We start from the raw sequence: 21,945 nt of genomic DNA on the forward strand, positions 1-21,945 counted from the left end.
CCAAATTAGATGCTTAGGACACATTCATTCCCTTCTTCCCTTCGATTCAGCCATCCAGTTTGATTGTTCACTCACTGACATTCATCCGTTTATTCATTGACCAAACTTTTCTTGAGTAAGCTCATGAATTTCAGATGCAGAAAGGAAATGAAATGGTTATCTATTTTGTAGAAGCTTAAAGTTTAGAGGAAAAGGGGCACTGGTGAGAAAGAGAGCTCATTGAACATATGTATAACGGAAAACTGACATAGTCAGCTGATGGGTTCATCTTTCATTTAGGTGTGATGATAGATATGAATATAAGGATCTTGGGGTAATTTCAATGCACCTTGAGGCTAAGTAGACAAAACTGTTTCAGCGTCTGAATACATGTGTTGCCAAACCTGCTAATGACTTTGCTCTCCATTGCCTGTTAGCCCTCCAGGTAAAATGCTCCCGGCTGCCAGCCCTTGTTATGCCATTGCAACAGGATGCGACCACAAGACTAAGTTTTGGCCTTTTGATGCGACAGTGTTGGGCAGGACTTCGGGACAGGTGGGTTGCCAGGTGTTACCTGCTTTCATCTTGACCATCAGCATATGCGACAGTTGTGACTGGTGAGATCTATTCCCTTTCATGCTAATTGGGTCAGGGAAAATGTGGGAATAAAACTTAGTTTTTGTTTTACTCACATCTGTTGAGTCTAGTTTCCCTCTTAAGGACCCATTCTGATAATAGAAACAAGAACCTGCTTCTTAACTTTGAAAGTAGGAAATTAGTCTTCAGCCAGACAGAAATAGATAGACCTGACATAATGATTAAATCTAGCAATTTGACCTCCTTAACACAAGCAAGAGTACAAGTCACCAATAAAGGTTACCTTTGAAGGTCAAAAGAGAAATTAAGTGAAAGAAATATTGATCAATCCCGGAGAAGCTGAAAAGGCTCTGCTGTCACAGTGGGCTGAAGCTGCAGACGTGTATTGTTAGTAAAGGAGGTTAAAGTGGTAGTGAGACGGGCAGCTAAGGCTAGAGTTGGGAAACGATCCTCCCATTATCCTCTCTTGGTTAGAAATCCCATTATATTCTCTATTGGCTTCCTGGACCCCTCCTTTGTGGAGAAAATAATATTGAAGAGTAATCGATGTCTTTGAGTGCTATTTTGAGAAAGCCCCACTCACTCATTCCCTCATTTTCCTCCTTGCACAGCTTGGATTCATTCCATCACTTTAATAATTCCCTTGTCTACCCCTTCAACTCCCTACCTGAGTAAATCTAACTTTTAGCTTCACCTGAGTAGCTAAATATAGCTGGAGAAAAAACATGTGCCTTTTGGTCTTCCTGTTTGAGATGCATTTTTATTCCTTTACCCTGCTGATAGGACAATCAGAGAGTTCATGCACTTTTCTTTTCTTGATTGAACATCTGGAGGTTTGATCAGAACCCTTTAAGGATCTAACATATATTAATATATATTTGGCCTTTCTTCAGTGCTCTGATGAAGCATTCAGGGATAATAATTTGGTCAGTTAAAAAATATTATTCTTAAATTTAAAGATGGTTGCAAGTTATTTGAAACTTATAACATCAAATAATTCATTATACCAATAATTTAAAGATATTCAGTTAAAGCAGATTGAACATGCCTACATTATTTTGTCTTTGGTATTTTTTTCTTGGTACTCTTCCTATGTGGTATAAAAGAAAAATTTAACCGAGCCCCTGTTATTTTTCTTAGTCAGGTTCATTCAACCTATATTTGTTAAGTGGATTATGAATGTGATAAACTGTGACTTGTTTTTTCTAATTGTAAAATTTGGTTAATATCTGCATCCTTTGCTGAGGATAGGAACTTTGTCTGCCTTAGACATAGCTATATAACAGCACCTAACAGTGTGTTACATGAGGGAGGTACTCAACAAATGGAGATGGCTACTTTCATTGAGCAAAAGAGCATCCCTGAGTATATGTAGAGCAGTTCAGGATGGGACAGTAGAACTTCTAGTTTAAAGAGCTAGAAGGATCAGAAGGATGATGGAAAAGGAATTAGATAATTCAAATATATATAAAGTCCTTAACCACAGAACAATGATCCCCTGTGCTGTGGTATATGAAGGGCATCTTGTCTTTTATTAAATTTGGTAGGGTAAAGTGAAACTTCTAGATTTTGACAATGTCACAAATGGATAATTCCTGAGATGAACAAAAGCTTTTTCTATCTGTAGTATCTCTGTATATTTATGGATAGGATATTTGTAAACAATTATGAAAGCAGGGTAATAGACTCCTTTGGGGAATGGCTCAAGGGTAAATAATTAGAGGGATTGTGAAAATCTGTTTGCTTTATTTTTTTAAGTTAATAGACTTTGTTTCATAGGGCAGCTTTAGGTTTACAAAAAATTGAACAAATAGTGTAGCAATTTTATATATTTTTCTTGTTTTCTCTGTAGTTTCCTTTATTATTACTACCTTGCATTGGTGTGGTACATATGTTGTGATTGATTAACCAATATGAATCCATTGTTATTAACTAGAGTCCATATTTTGCATTAGGATTCACTCTGCATTGTACAGTTCTATAGGTTTTGCCAAATTCATAATGACTGCTTCAGTTTTTATTCATCGTAAGAACTAAATGATACAAGGTTTTGATAGAATGAATAGGCAAGAAACCAATATAATTAAAAAATTAATTCATGCAATAAAATGCTTTAAATTATGTGAAATGGTGCTGTATTATTTAACACATTCTTTACTTGCACTGTAACATACCTATAAAAGTAGATATATTAGTAAATGTATAATGGTTATACTTGTATGGTTGAATTTATTGAAATAAATGAATATTGTCTTTACATTTAGTCAAATATTTAACAACAAGAAAAAATTATATCATTAAAAAAATCTGCTAATCACTGGATATTCAAGGATCTCAGACACGATTGATCTGTTTGGCACGGGTCCTGAGACATAGGGAAGATACAGGACATACTAGTTATTGGTTACGATTATAAGTTTTCTAACACGAGAGCTGGTAAATCAAGTTTGATCTCTGAAATTGGGAGAGAAGATTAGGAAAAAAATGCCTATTTTCGAATAAGCAGTTGGTGAGGAAAATTGTTCTCTTACATTAAAAAGGAAGTAGAGATTGTCTAATGCCGTTTCTCAGCTGAAATCATGAGTCCCTTCTGTGTTGCAGGTCTAGAGCTAAGATCTACAGCAGTGAAGTCAACTTAGTTCTTGTTTGATATGGTTTGTCTCTCTGTCCTACCCAAATCTCATCTTGTGGCTCCCATAATTCCCATGTGTTGTAGGAGGAACCCAGTGGGAGATGATTGAATCATGGGGGCAGGTTTTTCCCATTCTATTCTTGTGATAGTAAGTGTGTCTCATGAGACCTGATGGTTTTAAAAACAGGAGTTTCTCTGCACAAGCTCTTTGTTTGCCTGCTGCCGTCTATTTAAGATGTAACTTGCTCCTCCTTGCCTTCTGCCATGATTGTGAGGCCTCACCAGGAACATAGAACTGTAAATCCAATAAAACTTCTTTTGTGAATTGCCCAGTCTCATGTATGTCTTTATAAGCAGCATGAAAATGGACTAATATGATAAATTGGTACCAGGATTAGGGTGTTACTGAAAAGATACTTGAAAGTCTGGAATTGACTTTAGAACTGGGTAACAGGCAGAATTTGGAAAGTTTGGAGAGCTCAGAAGAAGACAGGAAAATGTGGGAAAGTTTGGAACTTCCCAGAAACCTGTTGAATGGCTTTGCAAAAATGCTGGTAGTGATATAAACAATAAATTCCAGGCTGAGATGGTCTCAGATGGAAGTGGGGAACTTTTTGGGAACTGCAGCAAAGGTGGCTCTTATTATGTTTTAGCCAAGAGACTGGCAGCATTTTGCTCCTGCCCTAGAGATTTGTGGAACTTTGAATTTGAGAAAGATGATTTGGGCTATCTTGGCACAAGAAATTAATAAGCAGCAAAGCATTCAAGAGTTGACCTGGTGCTGTTAAAAACATTCAGTTTTATAAGGGGAGCAGAGCATAAACTTGGAAAATTTGCAGTCTAACAATGCGATAGAAGACAATCTCATTTTCTGAGGAGAAATTCTAGCCAGCAGCAGAAATTTGCCTAAGTAATGAGGAACTTAATGTCAATCTACAAGACAATAGGGAAAATATCTCCAGGGCATGTCAGAAGTCTTCACAGCAGCACCTCCCATCACAGGTCTGGAGGCCTATGGGGGGAAAAGTAGTTTTGTGGGGCAGGCCCAGGGTTCCTGTGCTGTGTGCAGCTTCAAGACTTGCTGCTCTGCATCCCAGCCACTTCAGCTACGGGTGAAAGGGACCAACATAGAGCTAGATCTGTGGATTTAGAGGGTGCAAGCCTCAAGCATTGGCAGCTTCCACATGGTGTTGAGCTTACAAATGCACAGAAGTTAAGAATTGGGGTTTGGGAACCTCTACCTAGATTTCAGAAGATGTATGGAAATACCTGGATGCCCAGGCAGAAGTTTGCTCCAGGGGTGGGATCTCATGTAAAATCTCTGCTAGGGCAGTGCAGAAGGGAAATGTGGGGTAGGAGCTCCCACACAGTCCCTACTGGGGCACTACCTAGTGGAGCTGTGAGATGAGGGCCACTGTCCTCCAGAACCCAGAATGGTTGGTACACTGACAGCTTGAACTGTGTGTCTGGAAAAGCCACAGACACTCAATGCCAGCCTATGAAAGCAACCAGAAGGGAGGCTGTGCCCTGCAAAGCCACATGGGTGGAGCTGCCCAAGACTGTGGGAACCTACCTCTTGAATCAGTATGACCTGGATGTGTGACATGTATTCAAAGGAGATCATTTTGGAGCTTTAAAATTTGGCTGGCCTGCTAGAGTTCAGACTTGCATGGGCCCTGTTTGGTTTTGGCCAATTTCTCCCATTTGGAATGGCTATATTTACTCACTGCCTATACCCCATTGTATCTAAAAAGTAACTAACTTGCTTTTGATTTTACAGGTTCATGGGGGAAGGGACTTGCCTTGTCTTGGATGAAACTTTCAACTGTGAACATTTGAGTTAATGCTGAGATGAACTGAGACTTTGGGGGACTGTTGGGAAGGCATGATTGGTTTTGAAATGTGAAGATATGAGTTTTGGGAGGGGCCAGGGGAAGAATGATATGGTTTGGCTCTGTGTCCCTACCCAAATCTCATCTCATAGCTCCCATAATTCCCACATATTGTAGGAGCGACCCAGTGGGAGATAATTGAATCATGAGGGCGGGTCTTTCCCATGCTGTTCTTGTGGTAGTGAATGGGTCTCACAAGATCTGATGGTTTTAAAAATGGGAGTTTCTCTGCACAAGCTTTTTCTTTGCCTGGTGCCATCCATGTAAGATGTGACTTGCTCTTCCTTGGCTTCTGCAATGATTGTGAGGCCTCCTTAGCCATGTGAAACTGTAAGTCCAATGAAACTCTTTCTTTTGTAAAGTGTCAGTCTCATGTATGTCTTTATCAGCAGTGTGAAAAAAGACTGTTGAAGTGAACTTTCCTATAAACGAGTGGCTCTATTGTTCAAAATGTTTTTTTTTTTTTAACGTCTACTAGTTTTGTCCATTGGTGTCAGAAGCAGTACAGCTGTGCTATGGTCTAAATCAGGCGTCCCCAAACTACGGCCCGTGGGCCGCATGCCGCCCCCTGAGGCTATTTATCTGGCCCCCCCACCGCACTTCAGGAAGGGGCACCTCTTTCATTGGTGGTCAGTGAGAGGAGCACAGTATGTGGCAGCCCTCCAATGGTTTGAGGGACAGTGAACTGGCCCCCTGTGTAAAAAGTTTGGGGACGCCTGGTCTAAATGTTTGTGTTTCCTTCAAATTCCTATGTTGAAACCAAATCCCCAATATGATGGCATTAAGAGGTGGTCTTGGGAGGTGACCATGTTCTCATGAAAGGGATTAGTGCCCTAATAAAAGAGGCGTGAGGGAGCTTGTTTGCCTCTTCCACTATGTGGGACATGGAGAGAAGGTGCTATCTACAAACCAGGAAATAGACCCTCACTAGACACCTAATCCCCTGATGATTTGATTTTGGACTTCTCAGCCATGAGAAATGTGAGAAACAGCTTCCTGTTGTTTATAAGCCACCCAGTTTATGGTGTTTTGTTAGAGCAAGGTGAACAGACTGAGACAACCTGCCACACTGCCTCCAGTAATACTCTCTAAAATTAAGAAAATCTTGCTATTACATTGTTTTTGGATTCTTCTCAAGCTTGCGTATACTCCATCAAATATACTGCTGCCCATTAAGATAACTCTTAAGATCGTGATGCCTAGACTTAAACATATGTAAATGCCAGGTGTAGTTTTACTCTCAGTTACTGTTTTTCTACCATCACATCCTCAGCTTTGATCTGTAAGAGGAAAGGTTTGACTTAAATAATTTCTAAGGTTCTTTCCAATGTTGAAAAGCGATTGTATTTGGTGTTTGTGCCTGTGCATGTTACAGCCATGCCACCGTATTGGCTTCTTGAACTTGCAGTAGATACAGACTCACAGGTCATTTTTCATGTAAACTGCTGCTCAACTGTGTCATCAGCAACTGCAAGTCTTTACATTTATCCTTATTACATCCTCTCTTGTGTGCTTCTCTTTCTTGCTGAAACCTATGTGGATAATTTGGAATGTTAATTCCATATTTGTCTGGTTAGCTCCCTAAGCTCTGTGTAACTATATATTTTATTAGCATAATTCCTACATGTTCAATTTATTGATAAAATAAAAATTTGATAGAAAAAAACTAAAAGAGAATCTTGCTCCTAACCCTTTCTCTTCAGTTATGCATTATTTCACTCATCAATAATCTTTGAATATGTCTGTTTTTATCAACCATCTAATTGATATTATTGTCCAGCCCACATTTCTCTATCTTGTTGAAAAAACCATGAATGAGCTATCAGATACAAAATATAATATACTTATGTCTACTATTATCACAATGCTGAGATATTAGCAATGCTGAAAAATAGTGTTTTGTTTGACCTGACTTACTTGAGGTCAGCTGTGTATAGTGTCTTTTCTGTTTCTCTAGAAACCCTTGACTCATGCAGGAAGGTAACTTCTCACCCTATGACCTTCATCTGTGGCATGTCTCTGCTATTTTGCCACTCACTTCCTTTGATATTGTACAGGTTCTCATGGGCCAAGGACCTATGGAACTATCCATGACTTCTGGCAAGACCGGGAACATAGCAGGTGCTCTATAAATATTTGAAGGAATGTTGAATGCAATTTAAAGGGGAGCTAACCTTCTCTTGCACTGTTGATATGTCTTCCAGTAAGCTCTGTTGCAACCATGCAAAACTTCTGTTTCCTTTGCAGTGTGCACGTGTTCTTCCTGTGGTGGAGCAACTGTAGCCTGAAGCTGGGGGAAACACCATAGCTGTTGTTTGGGATGGTGCTCTTGCCCTCTTTAGGCTCGGTTCCTCAACATTTTGTGGCTTAAGTTCCTGGGTTTGGCACAGATAAGAAGTCATTGTTTTTGGATTTAAAGGATACCTGAAGTTTTTAAAGCCCCCTTTAGAACACTTCTGCTCACCCCTACCCAGCCTTTATCTCCTAGATGTTGTTAATATCTTAACTTTTAGTTACAGAGATAAAACCATGCCAGTGTCCCTTGAGTTGCAAAGTCTAGGTTGAGAAACAAGCCCTGGAATTAAGAGTTGCCAGTTGTCTAGATTTTGACTTAAATTTGCAACCAGAGAGTAAATTTGTGTTAGGTGAGACTGACTCCTGAGAAGAAATGGGGCACTGCTGAGGAAGTGCCATTTATCCTGTCCATTTTAGTTACTATTAAAGAGACATCATCTAAGAGAGAGTAATAAAATGAATTGAAGAATGAGGTAAGAAAACTCAACAAGGAACTCTGAATTGTAGAAGTGCAATGGCAACGGGGGAACGGAGGATGGGAGCAGAAACCTACATGCATGGTGTATCCATTGTATAAGTTCCAGACATTGTGAATGAAGTGCTTTCTATCATTTTATTTAATCTCACAAGAATCCAGTGAGGGAGGTGTTTTTGCTCCATTTTGCTCCAGCATCTGCTCCATTCTGAAGTTTGGAATATTTAAATAACTATGGCCAGTAACTTTGGTTTTAAATAAAACCAGGAGAAGGATATAGGTTCATCAAACTCAAAAGTATATGATTTTCCCGTCTATATTTTACTGCAGGAAAAGAAATGTATTTTTAAAAAGTAACTTATATGAAGTAATGTAAATTTAAAGTTTAGCATGTTTTGAGGCAATTTTCTTACTATGAAATATTATGCATATTTCTTTAGTAACTGGAAAGCAAATTGGGGAAATTTCCCCCCCCCCGCTTAATTATACCAAATAAATGATCTTACAATTACATAAGAAGTCAACCATTACAGTCTAGCCAGTGGCTTGGATTCTTACCCAAACCTCACAATAAAATATGCAGACTTTCTGGAACCACATATTAAAATCTCTGCAGTTGAATCAGCCCCTCTTTCTAAGTAACCTAAACTCAATGCTATTCAGCATATTAGAAAACTCCAGGGATGAGATCTTTAAAACCCAGTGTCAAAAGGTGAATACCTGATGATCATCACCTTAGCTTCACTCATGAAAACTGGCTTTGTCCTAATTTATTTTCAGGCATGTGGGTCTGTCCTGCAGTGAGGTGCCCTGTTTTAGAGCCCTAGAAAAAGATACCAACTACAGCATTGACATAAGTATAAAATAATAGAATGATATTCTTGTGTAAATTGGCTTTGAAGAAAATTTCCAAACAAATGTACCAAAAATGCTGAGCGATTCCAGCATCCCTCTCAAGGTGACTATTTTGAGTGACAGCCTTCATTTGGGTGTTAAGTGGAGTTGATATGGCTGCCGAAGAGTTTAAAGAGCATGGAATGTGAAGCCAGGAAGCATGCATGTGCATCCCAGCTACCTGAGAGGAGGTGTAAGTCACCTAACCTTTTTGAGTTTCTTTCTTCATTTGTAACACAGGTTGGGTAATGCCTCATAAAATAGTAATAATTAATTAAGTGTACCTGACAATACTAAACACTCAAAATAGCAAAACACTAGAATGTGACAAATTATGTATAATTCATTTCTAAATTTAATATCATGATTTGAAACCAAGACTTTCAAATTCTTATAAAACATCAGTGTTGTTAATAATTAGCCTTGCTCAGAAATTCCAGAATCACTCAAGTGATGAGGGCCAGCTATTTTTGTGTTCAGTTTGATATGCGAAGCCACAAGTAGAATGCACTTGTTCAACTTTATGAGCCCCAGAAGACTAGCGGATACTGTTCGCTTTGGGAAAATTGGAACCTAAATCTCAGTCGTTTCCATGGACTCACTTTATCCTTGTCAAGAGTTAATGAGATCAGAATAAAACCAAATGAACATGCTAGGAACTTGGTGCTTTGCAAACCATAATGATATTTTAGACAGCCAGAAATAGAATATTGTTTATTTTGTGTACAGGACTGAATTAGGGAAAGATTAGGACAATAGAGTGTCAGTTCTATCCATGGGCTCCAACAGAGATTCTTACCTGAGGTCGGAGTACACATGGACACAAGGAATTGAATAGACATCAGAACCTACTTGAGGGTGGAGGTTGGGAGGAAGGTGAGGATCCAAAAACTACCTGTCAGATATTATGCTTATTACCTGGGTGATGAAATAATCTGTATAACAAACCCCTGCAGCATGCAATTTACCTGTGTAACAAACCTGCACATGTACCTGTGAACCTAAAATAGGTTGGAAAGAAAAAAAGAAGGCAGAAAGAAGAAATGAGAGTGAAGGACTTGACTCTTTCTTAACCCTAGTTCTTACAAAGTGGCTACTTTGAGTTTCTGGTTACCAGTACTGCAGAATATAAGCACATAGACTTTAGAGTAGCATTTCTGCCCCCAGCAGAGACAAATAGCTGTGTTATCTTGGTCAAGTTACTTTACTTCTCTTTGCCTTGAGTTTCTCATCTGTAAAGGGGGAAAATAATATTACCTATGTCTTAATACATGTAAAGCACTCCTAGAGGAAAGGGGATTTAAAATGCAGTGTTTAAAAGCACAGATTCCAAGGCTAGACTGCCTGGGTTCAAATCCCAGCTCCAGCAGCTATTTGCTGTATGATCCTGGGAAAATCAGTTAACTTCACTGTGCCTCAGTTTCTCATCTAAAACTTGAGTAATAGCACCAACCTCATAAGGTTATTGTTAGGATTAAATGAGCTAATACATGTATAGTTCTATAAACAGGGCTGGCTGATAGTAAGTACTCTATGCATGCTTGTTATATTATTATTTGTTTCCTTGATAAGCTCCAAACACCACTTTAAGGATATAGAAATACAAATTTCAACATTGTCAACTATTATTTCTTTGTTTGTTTCTATAAAGCATAAAAATCATACTCTAAAGATAATCCTACAACATTGGGATATTTTTTAACCTTCTAAACCTAGTACTTTTTTTTTTTTCTTCTGAGACAGAGTCTTGCTCTGTTGCCCAGGCTGGAGTGCAGTGGTGGGACCTTGGCTCACTGCAACTTCTGCCTCCCGGGTTCAAGCGATTCTCCTGCCTCAGCCTCCTCTCCTGCAAGAGTTAACTGGGATTTAGACCTATTATTTTGTCAGTGTCCCTCATATACGATTTTGTTCTCTTTTCTTCAGGTTAGATATTGGCACATCTTTTACCAAATCTTATATTAAGATCATTTTGCCTCCTGATTTACTTATGCTTAATGTTATTCAATTAATCTCTGTATTCAATTTTTTTTTCATTCTGAATGCAAAAAGTCAATGATTTTTAAAGCCTACATAGAGAAAAGATTCACACATATTAGGAGGATGATAAATGGAATAAACATTTATTCAGGCAAATTTCTGATTCTGCCTCGCCTCACAGTGTTCATTTTGATGTTTCTGCCATTCTTTTATTCATTCAATATTTATTGGGAAGAGTTATCAAACAGCATGATAAGTGGTGGAAAATAATGATTCTGACACTTGAATGGTGTCTTACAATGTACAGATCATTTTCACATATATTAAATCCATTCAATGTTCAGAGTCACTTCATTTTGCCACAGCTCTTCCTCCTGTTTTAAGTTTGTATTTCTCTTCATGTCCTCATTCCTTTCCTTAAGTCTTTGCTGTGCAGAATACAGTAGTCTCCTTTCATACAAAGGGTATACATTCTAAGACCCCCAGTGGGTTGCTGAAACCATAGGTAGTACTGAACCGGATTGCTGTCCATTGGAACATGTTTCTGTTCATGTGTTTCACCCACAAGTTTAATGCCTTTTCCATTTTAACTACACACTTAGGCACTCTGGCCCATACGTTTTGTGTTTTGAGGTGTGACAGCACAACTCACACAAATTTCTTTTTCCTTCATAATTTCACAGTGTCTACATTCTTATCATAAATCTTAGCAACCTTGGCGTGTGATTTTTTTTTTTCTTATTAAGTTGAGAACTTCCACCTTTTCACTTAAAGGAAACATTTTATGGCTTCTCATTGGCATATCTGAATTGCCAGCATCACTACTCTTGTATTTTGTGGCCATTTCTTAAGTAAACTGAGTGTTACTTGAACACAGCACTGTGTCAGGGTGCTACTAAGACAGTTGATCTGATAGCTGAGACGGCTACTAAGTGACTCATGGCTGGGGAGTGTAGAAGTGTGGGTACCCTGGACAAAGGGAGGATTCATGTCCAGGGCCAGATGAAACAGGACAGTGGGGGATTTCGTCACACTACTCTGAATGGTGTGCAATTTTGAATTTATGAATTACTTATTTCTGGAACTTTCCATCTAATATTTTCAAACCACAGCTGACCACGGGTAACAGAAACCATGGTAATGGAAACTTCGGATAAGAGGAATTACTGTGGGGAGTGGGAGGGGAAGCTGGTTCGAAAAGAAGGCAGTAGGTGGGGGAGAAGATGGGAATGAGATGAGAATATAGGTCCAGAGATGTCAGTATCCTCCACTTCAGGACCAAAGGACAGGTTACTTACAGGCACACTGTCTCCTATTCAGGAAAGTACAAAGACTTACCTGAAAAGGAGTGATGACCATCAGTGCATCCATTGTTAGAAACTGGGTTGAGACTAAACACAGGGCTAGTGGGTTTCCAAATCCTCCCCTAACCCCTTGCAATTAAGCATATTTAACATACTGGAGATGCTAAAGGGTTATGACTCTTTTCTTATAAGAAGTCCCTCAAGTCCCAGCATCAGAGTTTCCCAATGGTATTTCCTTAATTCTGTGATACCAACCAATAGGCAAGAAACAGAACACACAAAATTAACTAGAAAAACATTCCTTCTGTTTCAAATCACCTGTTTCATTCATTATTATGTCTACCTGGCTTCTATAAGGAAACACCAATGGCTTTTCTGCAGTACACTAGCTGGTGGTGGATGATCACCTTATGTCAAGGTGTAGAATGATATAGTATGCTGCTAGCAGTGCATAAGCACAGTATCACTCACAGTTGAGTTTTTACTGATCATCTCAAGAGTACTTTGAAGATTCACAGGATGCAAGTAGATGACACAACACATAAACTTTTACTGTGAGCTCACTCATAACCCAGCCCCTTTAACTTGTTTGGCTCCATGCCTGAAATGCTCTTCCTCCAAAACTTCCCATGGCTGTCAATGTCACTTTCACAGAGATGCCTTCTGCAGTAATTCTATATGAAGTAGTATCCCACACTCAGCGCCTCTCTTGCATCTTATAATTTTATTTTCTTTGTGGCATTTATCACCACCTGAAATAGGCTTACTTATCTTTATACTGTATTTATGTGTCTCCCTCACAGGACTGTAAGCTCCTAGAGGGCAGTGATTATTTTTTTTAACGTGCAGCCTGGAACACAGTAGTAGGCCCTGAATAAACAGTGGTTGAATGCTTGGGTGAGCAACAGATATTTATCAAATGCCTGTAATATGCCAACTCTGTTCTAGGCAGTGGGGGTGTAGCAATGAATGAAGCAGACAAAAACCACTGAACTCTTGGAGTTTATATTCTAATGTAGGAAAACAGTCAACAAATAAGGCAGGGAAAGGGAAGCTGCAGTGAGGCTGTGCCGTATTAAGAAGTGAAATAAAAGTTCTTGCTGTGCAGACTGGAAGAAGCCGAGAAGGGAGGGACCCGAACAGGTGAGGAAGACAGGAGGGGGGAGAAATGAAAAAGGAAGTACAAAGGCCCTGAGAAAACAAGAAAAGGGCTATATGGCTAAAGCCAGCCAGCTCCTGGGGGCAGGGCAGGAGAGGGGTCGGAGAGGGGTCAGAGAGGTGCATCTCCAAACATGTAGAGTCTTGTAAGCCACTGAGGGAACTTTGGATTTTGCTCTGTCTGAGACAGGAACCCACTGGCTGGCTCTGTGCAGAGTGAAACACCTGCCTTGGATTATCAACAGGGTCCCTGTTTTTGTTCTGGTGATAAAAGACTGTAGGAGCAGAAGCAGAAGCAGTTAGGAGAACAATCCAATAATCCAGGCAAGAGTTGATGGTGGCTTGGTCCAGGGTGGTGACAGGGAAATGGTGAAATACATTAATAGTCTGGAAAGATTATTAACGTTGAGCCGTCAGGATTTGCTGATGCAATGAGCAATGTAATTATATAAAAATATGTGCAGAACTGATACAAAGAAGGCTTTTCTTGGATTTGCAGAAAAGAGACTGGTTTTGTCAGGTCCGTGACGCTAATATAACACCTAGTAGCACAACCACCTAGAAATCCTGCACTGGATCTTGGGAGTTTTTGTGCCATCTATTATTTATCCCAAAGAACAGAAAAAAAAAAAAAAAGAGTGGTGAAATACATTCAGTATCAAAATCTGTACTTGCAATTAAGAGAACTAGTTTGGGGGTTGATTTCATTTCAGCACACTAACATGAGTATGATAATTGTTTGGCAGACATAAACATTTCAAAATGAAAATGGCATTTATCTGTGAGGAAACTGTGAAGCTCATTGGGTAGTTACACAGAAGGATAAACATTATCAAGAACAAAGATCTTGCCTGATTTATCCTGATGTGCGCGGTCTGTACTTCAAACTGATGTGATAACTGCGCAGACCTCTGACTTATTGGTCCGCACTGAAAGCGCCTTTGAGATTATTTGCCTTTGCATTCCTCATTCCCTGGTGCCCTGCAAACAATAGCAGGTACCCAACAAATACTCATTGACCCAGTCATTTCTTGATACCCTCCTCTGCACTCTGTCTTTTTGCAGTATTCAGGAGCTCTTATTTTTATACCCAAATCAGTGATCAGACAATCACTCATAAATATGACATTTCAGAACCTGCTGGGCGCAGTGCAGTCCGTGTGTAGGGAGCCATCCAGAGGCCCCACCCACCTGGGAAGCCAGGAAAAGCTTCCAAGGGGAGGAGGCGTTCTGTGGGCTGCAGTCCGAGGGGGTAAATGCAAATGTGCAGGCAGCAGGAGTTGAGAGATGGGATCCAGACAAGGGCCTTCAGATATATAAATGTCCCTCTGTGAGATTGACTGCAACCTGGAGAGGGCCGAAGAGTGACCAAGGCATGCGGGAGAGAAGGGGTGCTTAAACTTCTGGGAGGATAAACAAGGACCAAAGGTGGTTTTAAAAATTACGTTAGCTCTGCAACTGTTCTGAGTTTTCTGGTGCGATTCAACGAAGACTGAGTGGAACCCGGGGATCGAGGGTTCCGGAGTCTTACCCCTCCACTTCAGTCTGGCCTCGAACACCTTGCAAGAAGAGGGCATTGCAATTAAGAGCTGGTTTGGAGATTTTGTCTCTGCACCTAGAAAATAAACGATCCTAAAGCATCCTACTGCGGGACACTGAGGTGTGCTTTTTGTTTTTAGGTTTTTACTCCCCCCCCCCGCCCTCCCCCCAGGCTGGCTGCAAGGCAACTTGAACAAAATCTGGCTGCGTTTGGACTGGGGCAGCCCCTTTGTCTCTCCAGGATTTTCGAGTCTCTCTACTTTCAGTGACTCGACGGCAGGCCGCAGCTGCACTGCTGGCTGGAAGTGGCCAGTTCCGCAGGCAGGCGGGCCGGAGGCGGCCACGCATTTCCACTCCCCCGGCGGGAGGCGCCTGAAAGTTCATGCTCTCCTTCCAGAGTCCCCGGGTGCGGGCTGGGGACAGAGGGGAGGGGCGCAGAGACTGTCCCTCTAAGGAGCTGTCTTCCGAAGCAGCCTAATCCCGAGCAGGTCCTGTTGGAAGAGGTAGAAAGTTGGGCGGGACCACAGGGCGGGACTGGTAGGTCGGGGAAAGGCGGGAGTCCGGGCGCCCCCAGCGCTCGCAAACCGGGGTGGAGCCAGCAACCTCGCTTGGCGTCCGCGTTTAAAATGCAAATCGAGTCCCCGCTCCCCCCACCCCCACACGCCCGGCGAGCCAGGCTCCGCCGCTTCGCCACCGCCCACGCCTCCTGCGCGCCACGGCGCCCGAGCGGGCGTCTCTACTTAAGCAGCGCGCGGGCCGTGACCCGGCACTCGCTTGGAGCGCGCGGGCAAGGCGGGCGGAGCACTTCGGAGCTCACCGGGTGCACAGCAGCAGACTAGCACTGCCAGGCTCCGTGTGGCTCTCGGAGGTGGAGGCGGCGGCGGGGCGCAGAGCTCAGCGAGCGTCCAGGCTACGGGGCTCCGGGCCAGGTGGCTGCAGCTCCTGAGTGCGGCGCAGCTCCCCGCCACTGTCCCGGCCGGGCCACCTCTGTCATGGCTCTGGCGGACAGCACACGTGGATTACCCAACGGGGGCGGCGGCGGGGGCGGCGGCGGGGGCGGCAGCGGCTCCTCGTCGTCCTCCGCCGAGCCGCCGCTCTTCCCCGACATCGTGGAGCTGAACGTGGGGGGCCAGGTGTACGTGACCCGGCGCTGCACGGTGGTGTCGGTGCCCGACTCGCTGCTCTGGCGCATGTTCACGCAGCAGCAGCCGCAGGAGCTGGCCCGGGACAGCAAAGGCCGCTTCTTTCTGGACCGAGACGGCTTCCTCTTCCGCTACATCCTGGATTACCTGCGGGACTTGCAGCTCGTGCTGCCCGACTACTTCCCCGAGCGCAGCCGGCTGCAGCGCGAGGCCGAGTACTTCGAGCTGCCAGAGCTCGTGCGCCGCCTCGGGGCGCCCCAGCAGCCCGGCCCGGGGCCGCCGCCTCCGTCCTCGCGGCGTGGGGTGCACAAGGAGGGCTCGCTGGGTGATGAGCTGCTGCCGCTCGGCTACGCGGAGCCCGAGCAGCAGGAGGGCGCCTCTGCTGGGGCGCCGTCGCCCACGCTGGAGCTGGCTAGCCGCAGTCCGTCCGGGGGCGCGGCGGGCCCGCTGCTCACGCCGTCCCAGTCGCTGGACGGCAGCCGGCGCTCGGGCTACATCACCATCGGCTACCGCGGCTCCTACACCATCGGGCGGGACGCGCAGGCGGACGCCAAGTTCCGGCGAGTGGCGCGCATCACCGTGTGCGGCAAGACGTCGCTGGCCAAGGAGGTGTTTGGGGACACCCTGAATGAAAGCCGGGACCCTGACCGTCCCCCGGAGCGCTACACCTCCCGCTATTACCTCAAGTTCAACTTCCTGGAGCAGGCCTTCGACAAGCTGTCCGAGTCGGGTTTCCACATGGTGGCGTGCAGCTCCACGGGCACCTGCGCCTTTGCCAGCAGCACCGACCAGAGCGAGGACAAGATCTGGACCAGCTACACCGAGTACGTCTTCTGCAGGGAGTGAGCGCCCCAGACCCCCTCGCGACTCCAGCGCCCAGTTCCCTTCCTGCCCGAGAGATGATCACAGATCCGCTTGTCCCCGGCTTCTGTCCCCTGGTTGCCCCCCCCTTCCGATCTCCCCCTCCAGTAGTAGCTGCGCGAGACCTGACCGCCCACCCTCCCTCCACTTCAGAACCTGCAGCCGCAAATCCTCTCGGCTTCTTCATTTTCTTTGGACGTCCTGAACCGAGAGAACCCAGAGAAGCCCCCACCCCACCCCTACCTCCACTCCTTGCTTCCTTCTACTCCCTGCCTCAAACCACCCCTCCCCCAGATGGTACCTCAGTCTGGATCTGGTGGGGCAGTGTGGCCACGGAGTCACCAAGTACCTGAGAATGATTGAATCGTTCAGAACCTGGTTGGACCGTGTCCAGTGTGTGGAAGATTCCTTGAAATTTTCTCAAGCCCTTATGACTCATTGGGGGTTTAAGAGATCAGGATTGGTTACACTGAGGTTAGTGTTTTACAAGGTCATTACACAGTCTTTTTGGCCTCTTTTGAAGGTAGAGTTTTAGAAGGCTGGATGGAAGATTCTGAACCTGAAATTAGGACCCCATGGAGGCAGTTCAGTAACTGTAAATGAATGAAGTTTTGAAAAGTTACACGTAAAGTAGAAGAATTTAGTGCTGGCACAGTAAAGGATCCTTTCTCGTACAGAATAATAGGTCTCTGCCTGTGGCTTAAATTTGCAGAAAGTGATCCTCCTGCCTGCAGAGGCGCCCTTTTCAAGCTGCTGCTCGCCAGAAGCCCTTCATTCCACTGGCTGACATGGCAGCAGCTAATGGCAAGAGGGAGAAAGGATGCCACCGATTAAGGGTGCAAGGCTGCTCAGGTCTCCAAGCGCTGTAGGAGGTCACCTGGCAAGTGCCCAGTGTAGGGAACTGGGCAGTAAGTGCACGTCGGTCGTGGGTATTAGGAAAACCTGTATTCTTGCAGTGAGTGCCAGTAGGACCTTCCTTTAGCTGTAAGACTTGGCGGGTGGGGTGGGGTGGGGAGGGAGGAAAGGGTGGGAAGGGAGAAACAGACATACTCATTTATGATTTGAAAGTTGGAAGTTTGTACCATCTGTTTGATTGAGTACATGCACATTTTAAAAATATCATATAGTAAATGCAAACATGCCAAGCATTTTATAAAGATTAATAACAGACCTACTCTTAACTGGCAGTGTATCGAACTTACTGTTTTGAGTCCTAAACTTAGAGTTGTTAATTCTTATATATAATCTAACCAAAGACTTACCCAGTAGGGTTTTAGTTTTTGAACTTTAAATTTTCTTGTTGATTATAAATCTTGATTTTAAAATCTGTTTACTTGAGCAAAAGAAGTTTCATTTTGGTTACTTAGACCTAAGGTCACTTATTAAAAGTCATTGTTTTCTCCAAGCCCAGCAAACATTGACTTCTGGGCAAACCTGAAAACCCGAAAATGCCACTTTCATGCAGTTTGTTTGAAGTTAAGCAGAATCTTTTCAAATGACAGAGCTGCAGAGAACTTGGAACCAAGGGCTGCAAAGCTGTAAAATGGAATATTTTCAAATGAAGGCAAATAAGTACCTAAAAGTGAGCTAGCAATAAAATGGCGTTTTAGGTAAATGCAACAGAAACAGAAGGAGACCTGGTTGCCTTATGCCTTTACTCTTACATGGAATAACTTCCCAGTGCATATCTTATGTACACCGTAAGTGAAGAGAAATAAACCTCGTCATGCTTCATGCTGTGAGGTGTCCTTTGGGTATTCTGTGATGACAGAGAAGCCTATTTTGTTTTGTTTTCAGCATCTTTCTCTAATGTATGTTTTTAAGGATTTTCTAAGAGATGTTTTCAGTGTTTAGTGCTATTTTTCCTTGTTTTTAAAAATGAATCTCGTACTGTATCTTACTATGTCCATACAGATGTTACAAATTTGAACAGTTTTATGCTTAGACTCATGTGATCCAAGCTGTATATACCATATATAAACATTTTACATGAATCATTTAGTTTTTTAATTCATTTACTAATGCTATAAAATTTCCTATATTTACCCCAGTAACTTACATCTGCTGGTATATATACTAAAGCAACATGTTTTTGATGAGTTTCTTATATCCGTATCTATGGAGAAATTGGGTTAGGAGAAAATGCATAATTGTAAAACTGAGTTTGCTGTATACGTTTTTTCTTGAGTATTAGTTGTATTACTAATCATATGTTGATTAACTGTCTACTTAAAATCAAGGTACCTGTATTTTTAATCCACTAATTTTTTTTTAGTTGGGAAATAGAAAGATTTTAAGTCTTTTATTAAACTAACAATTTTTGAGAAGTAAAGTTGACTTTATTTACAAAGCCTATAGTTTTAGGGGAATTAGAAGCAGAAACCTAGGAAGTTGTGTTTGGTTATATGTTGAGTTTGGTCTCAGACTAAGTCATGCATCAGAATTTATCTGTTTGAAGCCTGAAATAATTTAGGACTTATTCACTGACCAAAAGTGAATGTTACAAAGATTTCTCTACCCCGTATGGCATTTTGTTAGATTGTTCAACAGGAAGCACATGATTGAGAACATCTTGGGACAGATCAAAACCACTGACAGATGGCAAGACTCGGCGATTCTGATTTCCCTTCTCAAATCTGCTCAACTCCAAGAGTCTTGAGAAACTGCTAAAATTTTGTCTCTGTCACTCAAGTCTTGTGAATGTTATCTTGTAGAGCTTTGAGTTGAACTATTCCACTGTCTTGTACATAGGCATCTTACTCACTCCACCTGTCACACCCAGCACCCCCTACATTATTTGAAAGACTGAGAATTTAATGGTTAGGGACAGTAAATCTACTTCTTTTTTCCAGGGATGATTGTCTCCTCTAAAGTTAAAGTCAATACAAGAAAACTGTCTATTTTTAGCCCAAAGTAAAGGCTGTGAAGAAAATTCATTTTACATTGGGTAGAAAGTATAAATAAGTAAAATAAGTTCACAGCACCTTCAGATCCCTTCACCTCCATGGGCTTTGGGCCACAGAATGAACCTTTGAGGCCTGTAAAGTGGATTGTAATCCTCTATAAACTTGAATGGAGGTATTGTGGGCTCATTTGCGTAAGCCCTCCCAAGATACTATTTAAATAACCTGGAGTATGTCATAAATTATTCAGATAATTATCACTGCATGAATCTGACTCAGAGGCATGCATTTACATATGTTGCCCTAATTACTATTTGATGGTCATAAATACAAGTGAATGACATTAGACTTTTAGTAACAAAAATTTTTTAAAATGAGTATACAATGGTGGTTAAAGAAAAAAAAAAACAGGTACTATGTTCTATGTGTTTGCACTAAGGAATTGACATATTTGTTTTTTAATACATGTGGACAATGAACAGTATTCATTCTAATTTTTCAAATGATATGCTGTAGGAAATATTCCTTGAAGATGTGAGATTTGAAGTTTTTTCCCTTTCAATGTTGTTTTTATTGTATTTCTTATTTTTTTGATTGATAGCACAGTGATACATTATAATACTAGACAAAATTGTCTTCTCTTTCAAACCAGAGCCATATATATGTGTGTATATATGGGGCCTGCTGCTTCTCTGAGGAAATGCATAATCTGTGAATACTCAGACAAAATGAGCAATTGGCAGTGCTCGTAATATATTCCAATTATTATTGGAATTTTCCATGGAAAGTTATTATTTCAGTAAAGCCATGTAAGGTGAAACTTTGATAACTTTTTACTCTTCAAGTTAGGGGAAATTCTGATCCAATATTCAAATCATTTGTGTACGCCCACCTGTAAAATGCTAAATGACAATGCAGACATTAAGAAAAGTGTTGACTGGAGGAGTTGAATTCTGTGAGAATTTCTTTTATAGTCTAAATCACAATACTTTACTCGATTTAGTTTTTAAAATAGTAAACTGAATATTTTTGTTGTAAACCTATCAGAGCAGTTCTTTGTTTGGAATTTTGTTCCTGTTTTTCCTAACTATAAGCCATTTAAAAACGGAATTAATTTTCTTAGATGGCCTAAGTCTGTCTCTTGAGAAAGAAGTAAATACTCTTATTTTCAGTACCTGTAGCACCTGATACAGGTTTTTGTATACCCTGAAACAAGTTATGTTGAAGTTAGCTTTTCTTTGTGATAGTTTTGGACAATACAAATCTAAAAGTTTTAACACTTGATTCTCTACTGGGGCCCTTGAAACTTGGATGGAAGAAATTCAACAGAATATCTGTATTAGAGTATACTCGTGTGTGGTAGGAAGATGGACTAGTTGATCAAGATTTGTTGTCACTTACATATTTTGTGATTTTTTTCCAAGCCAGTTTTTAAAAATTCTAAATGTGTTTTGAAGTATGTGTATTACATTACTTGTAAACTATTATACAACTGTTTTTGCGACTTTATAGGCAGGTAAATTTTTCTATTGCTATTGAATACAAATGACCATTTATGACCACTCAAACGGCATTAAGTGACCACTCAAACAGCATAAGTAACCATTTAGTGACAAAGTATTAAAACATCCATCATGGATGTTAACTTTGAAGATGTAAATTATATATTGTTTAAATTTTTCCAGGCATCTGAAAACCTTATCTGTTAGACAGTGTAAGATTCACACCGAGTTATCTGGGATTCTGAAATTTTAAGTAGTACATATCATTAAGCCATTTTCTCTAAATGTAAGAAGAGAAGAAAAAAATTGTTATAAGATTATCAGATTTTTCTAATGACACAGAAATGTAAGAAAAAATCCCTTTATATTGAAAAAAGATGAAGTCTTTTCAGACATGCCTAAACTTTGAGACTTTCTTCAACCATTTAATGCTGTAAAGATTTTTGTTCTCCCTGTTCACAACCAGTTGTATAACAGAAATACTAGATACTGTTTTCCTTCCTGTGTGTGAAGTAATGAATCATTGATGATGTGACTTGTTATGTATTCAATTAAACACTAAAGAATAAAATATTCACTCCTTTAATTATTCCTCTTGGCTCCTTGGCATGGATTGGCTTGAACACTGGTCTAATTTCATTTGTGGGGTTCTCTAAATACCGGCAACACTTCCCAAATTGTTGTGGGACTACTGATGAGCATTATGCCCTCAGAAGAATTTTTCACCACGGAACTGGCCAGCAGGACCAAGTGCAAACAGCTTCTTTCCCCAGAGTTTATTGTCAAGAATGCCCA

At 41.7% G+C, this 21,945-nt stretch overlaps 1 protein-coding gene across 1 annotated transcript; it reads left to right on the forward strand.

The window, feature by feature from the left end:
• Nucleotides 1-15,426: 15,426 nt before the first annotated feature.
• Nucleotides 15,427-21,741, forward strand: KCTD12 (potassium channel tetramerization domain containing 12). Its single transcript, XM_003931046.4, has one exon. It carries the CDS (start codon nucleotides 15,735-15,737, stop codon nucleotides 16,728-16,730), a length of 996 nt encoding a protein of 331 aa, XP_003931095.2. The 5' UTR covers nucleotides 15,427-15,734; the 3' UTR covers nucleotides 16,731-21,741.
• Nucleotides 21,742-21,945: the final 204 nt, after the last annotated feature.

The sequence above is a fragment of the Saimiri boliviensis genome, chromosome 16 (genome assembly GCF_048565385.1).
Source record: "Saimiri boliviensis isolate mSaiBol1 chromosome 16, mSaiBol1.pri, whole genome shotgun sequence".
In the NCBI taxonomy this organism is placed as follows: domain Eukaryota; kingdom Metazoa; phylum Chordata; class Mammalia; order Primates; family Cebidae; genus Saimiri; species Saimiri boliviensis.

Coding starts and splice junctions, on each gene's coding strand:
- KCTD12 (XM_003931046.4), top strand. CDS start 15,735: ATGGCTCTGGCGGACAGCACACGTGGATTACCCAACGGGGGCGGCGGC.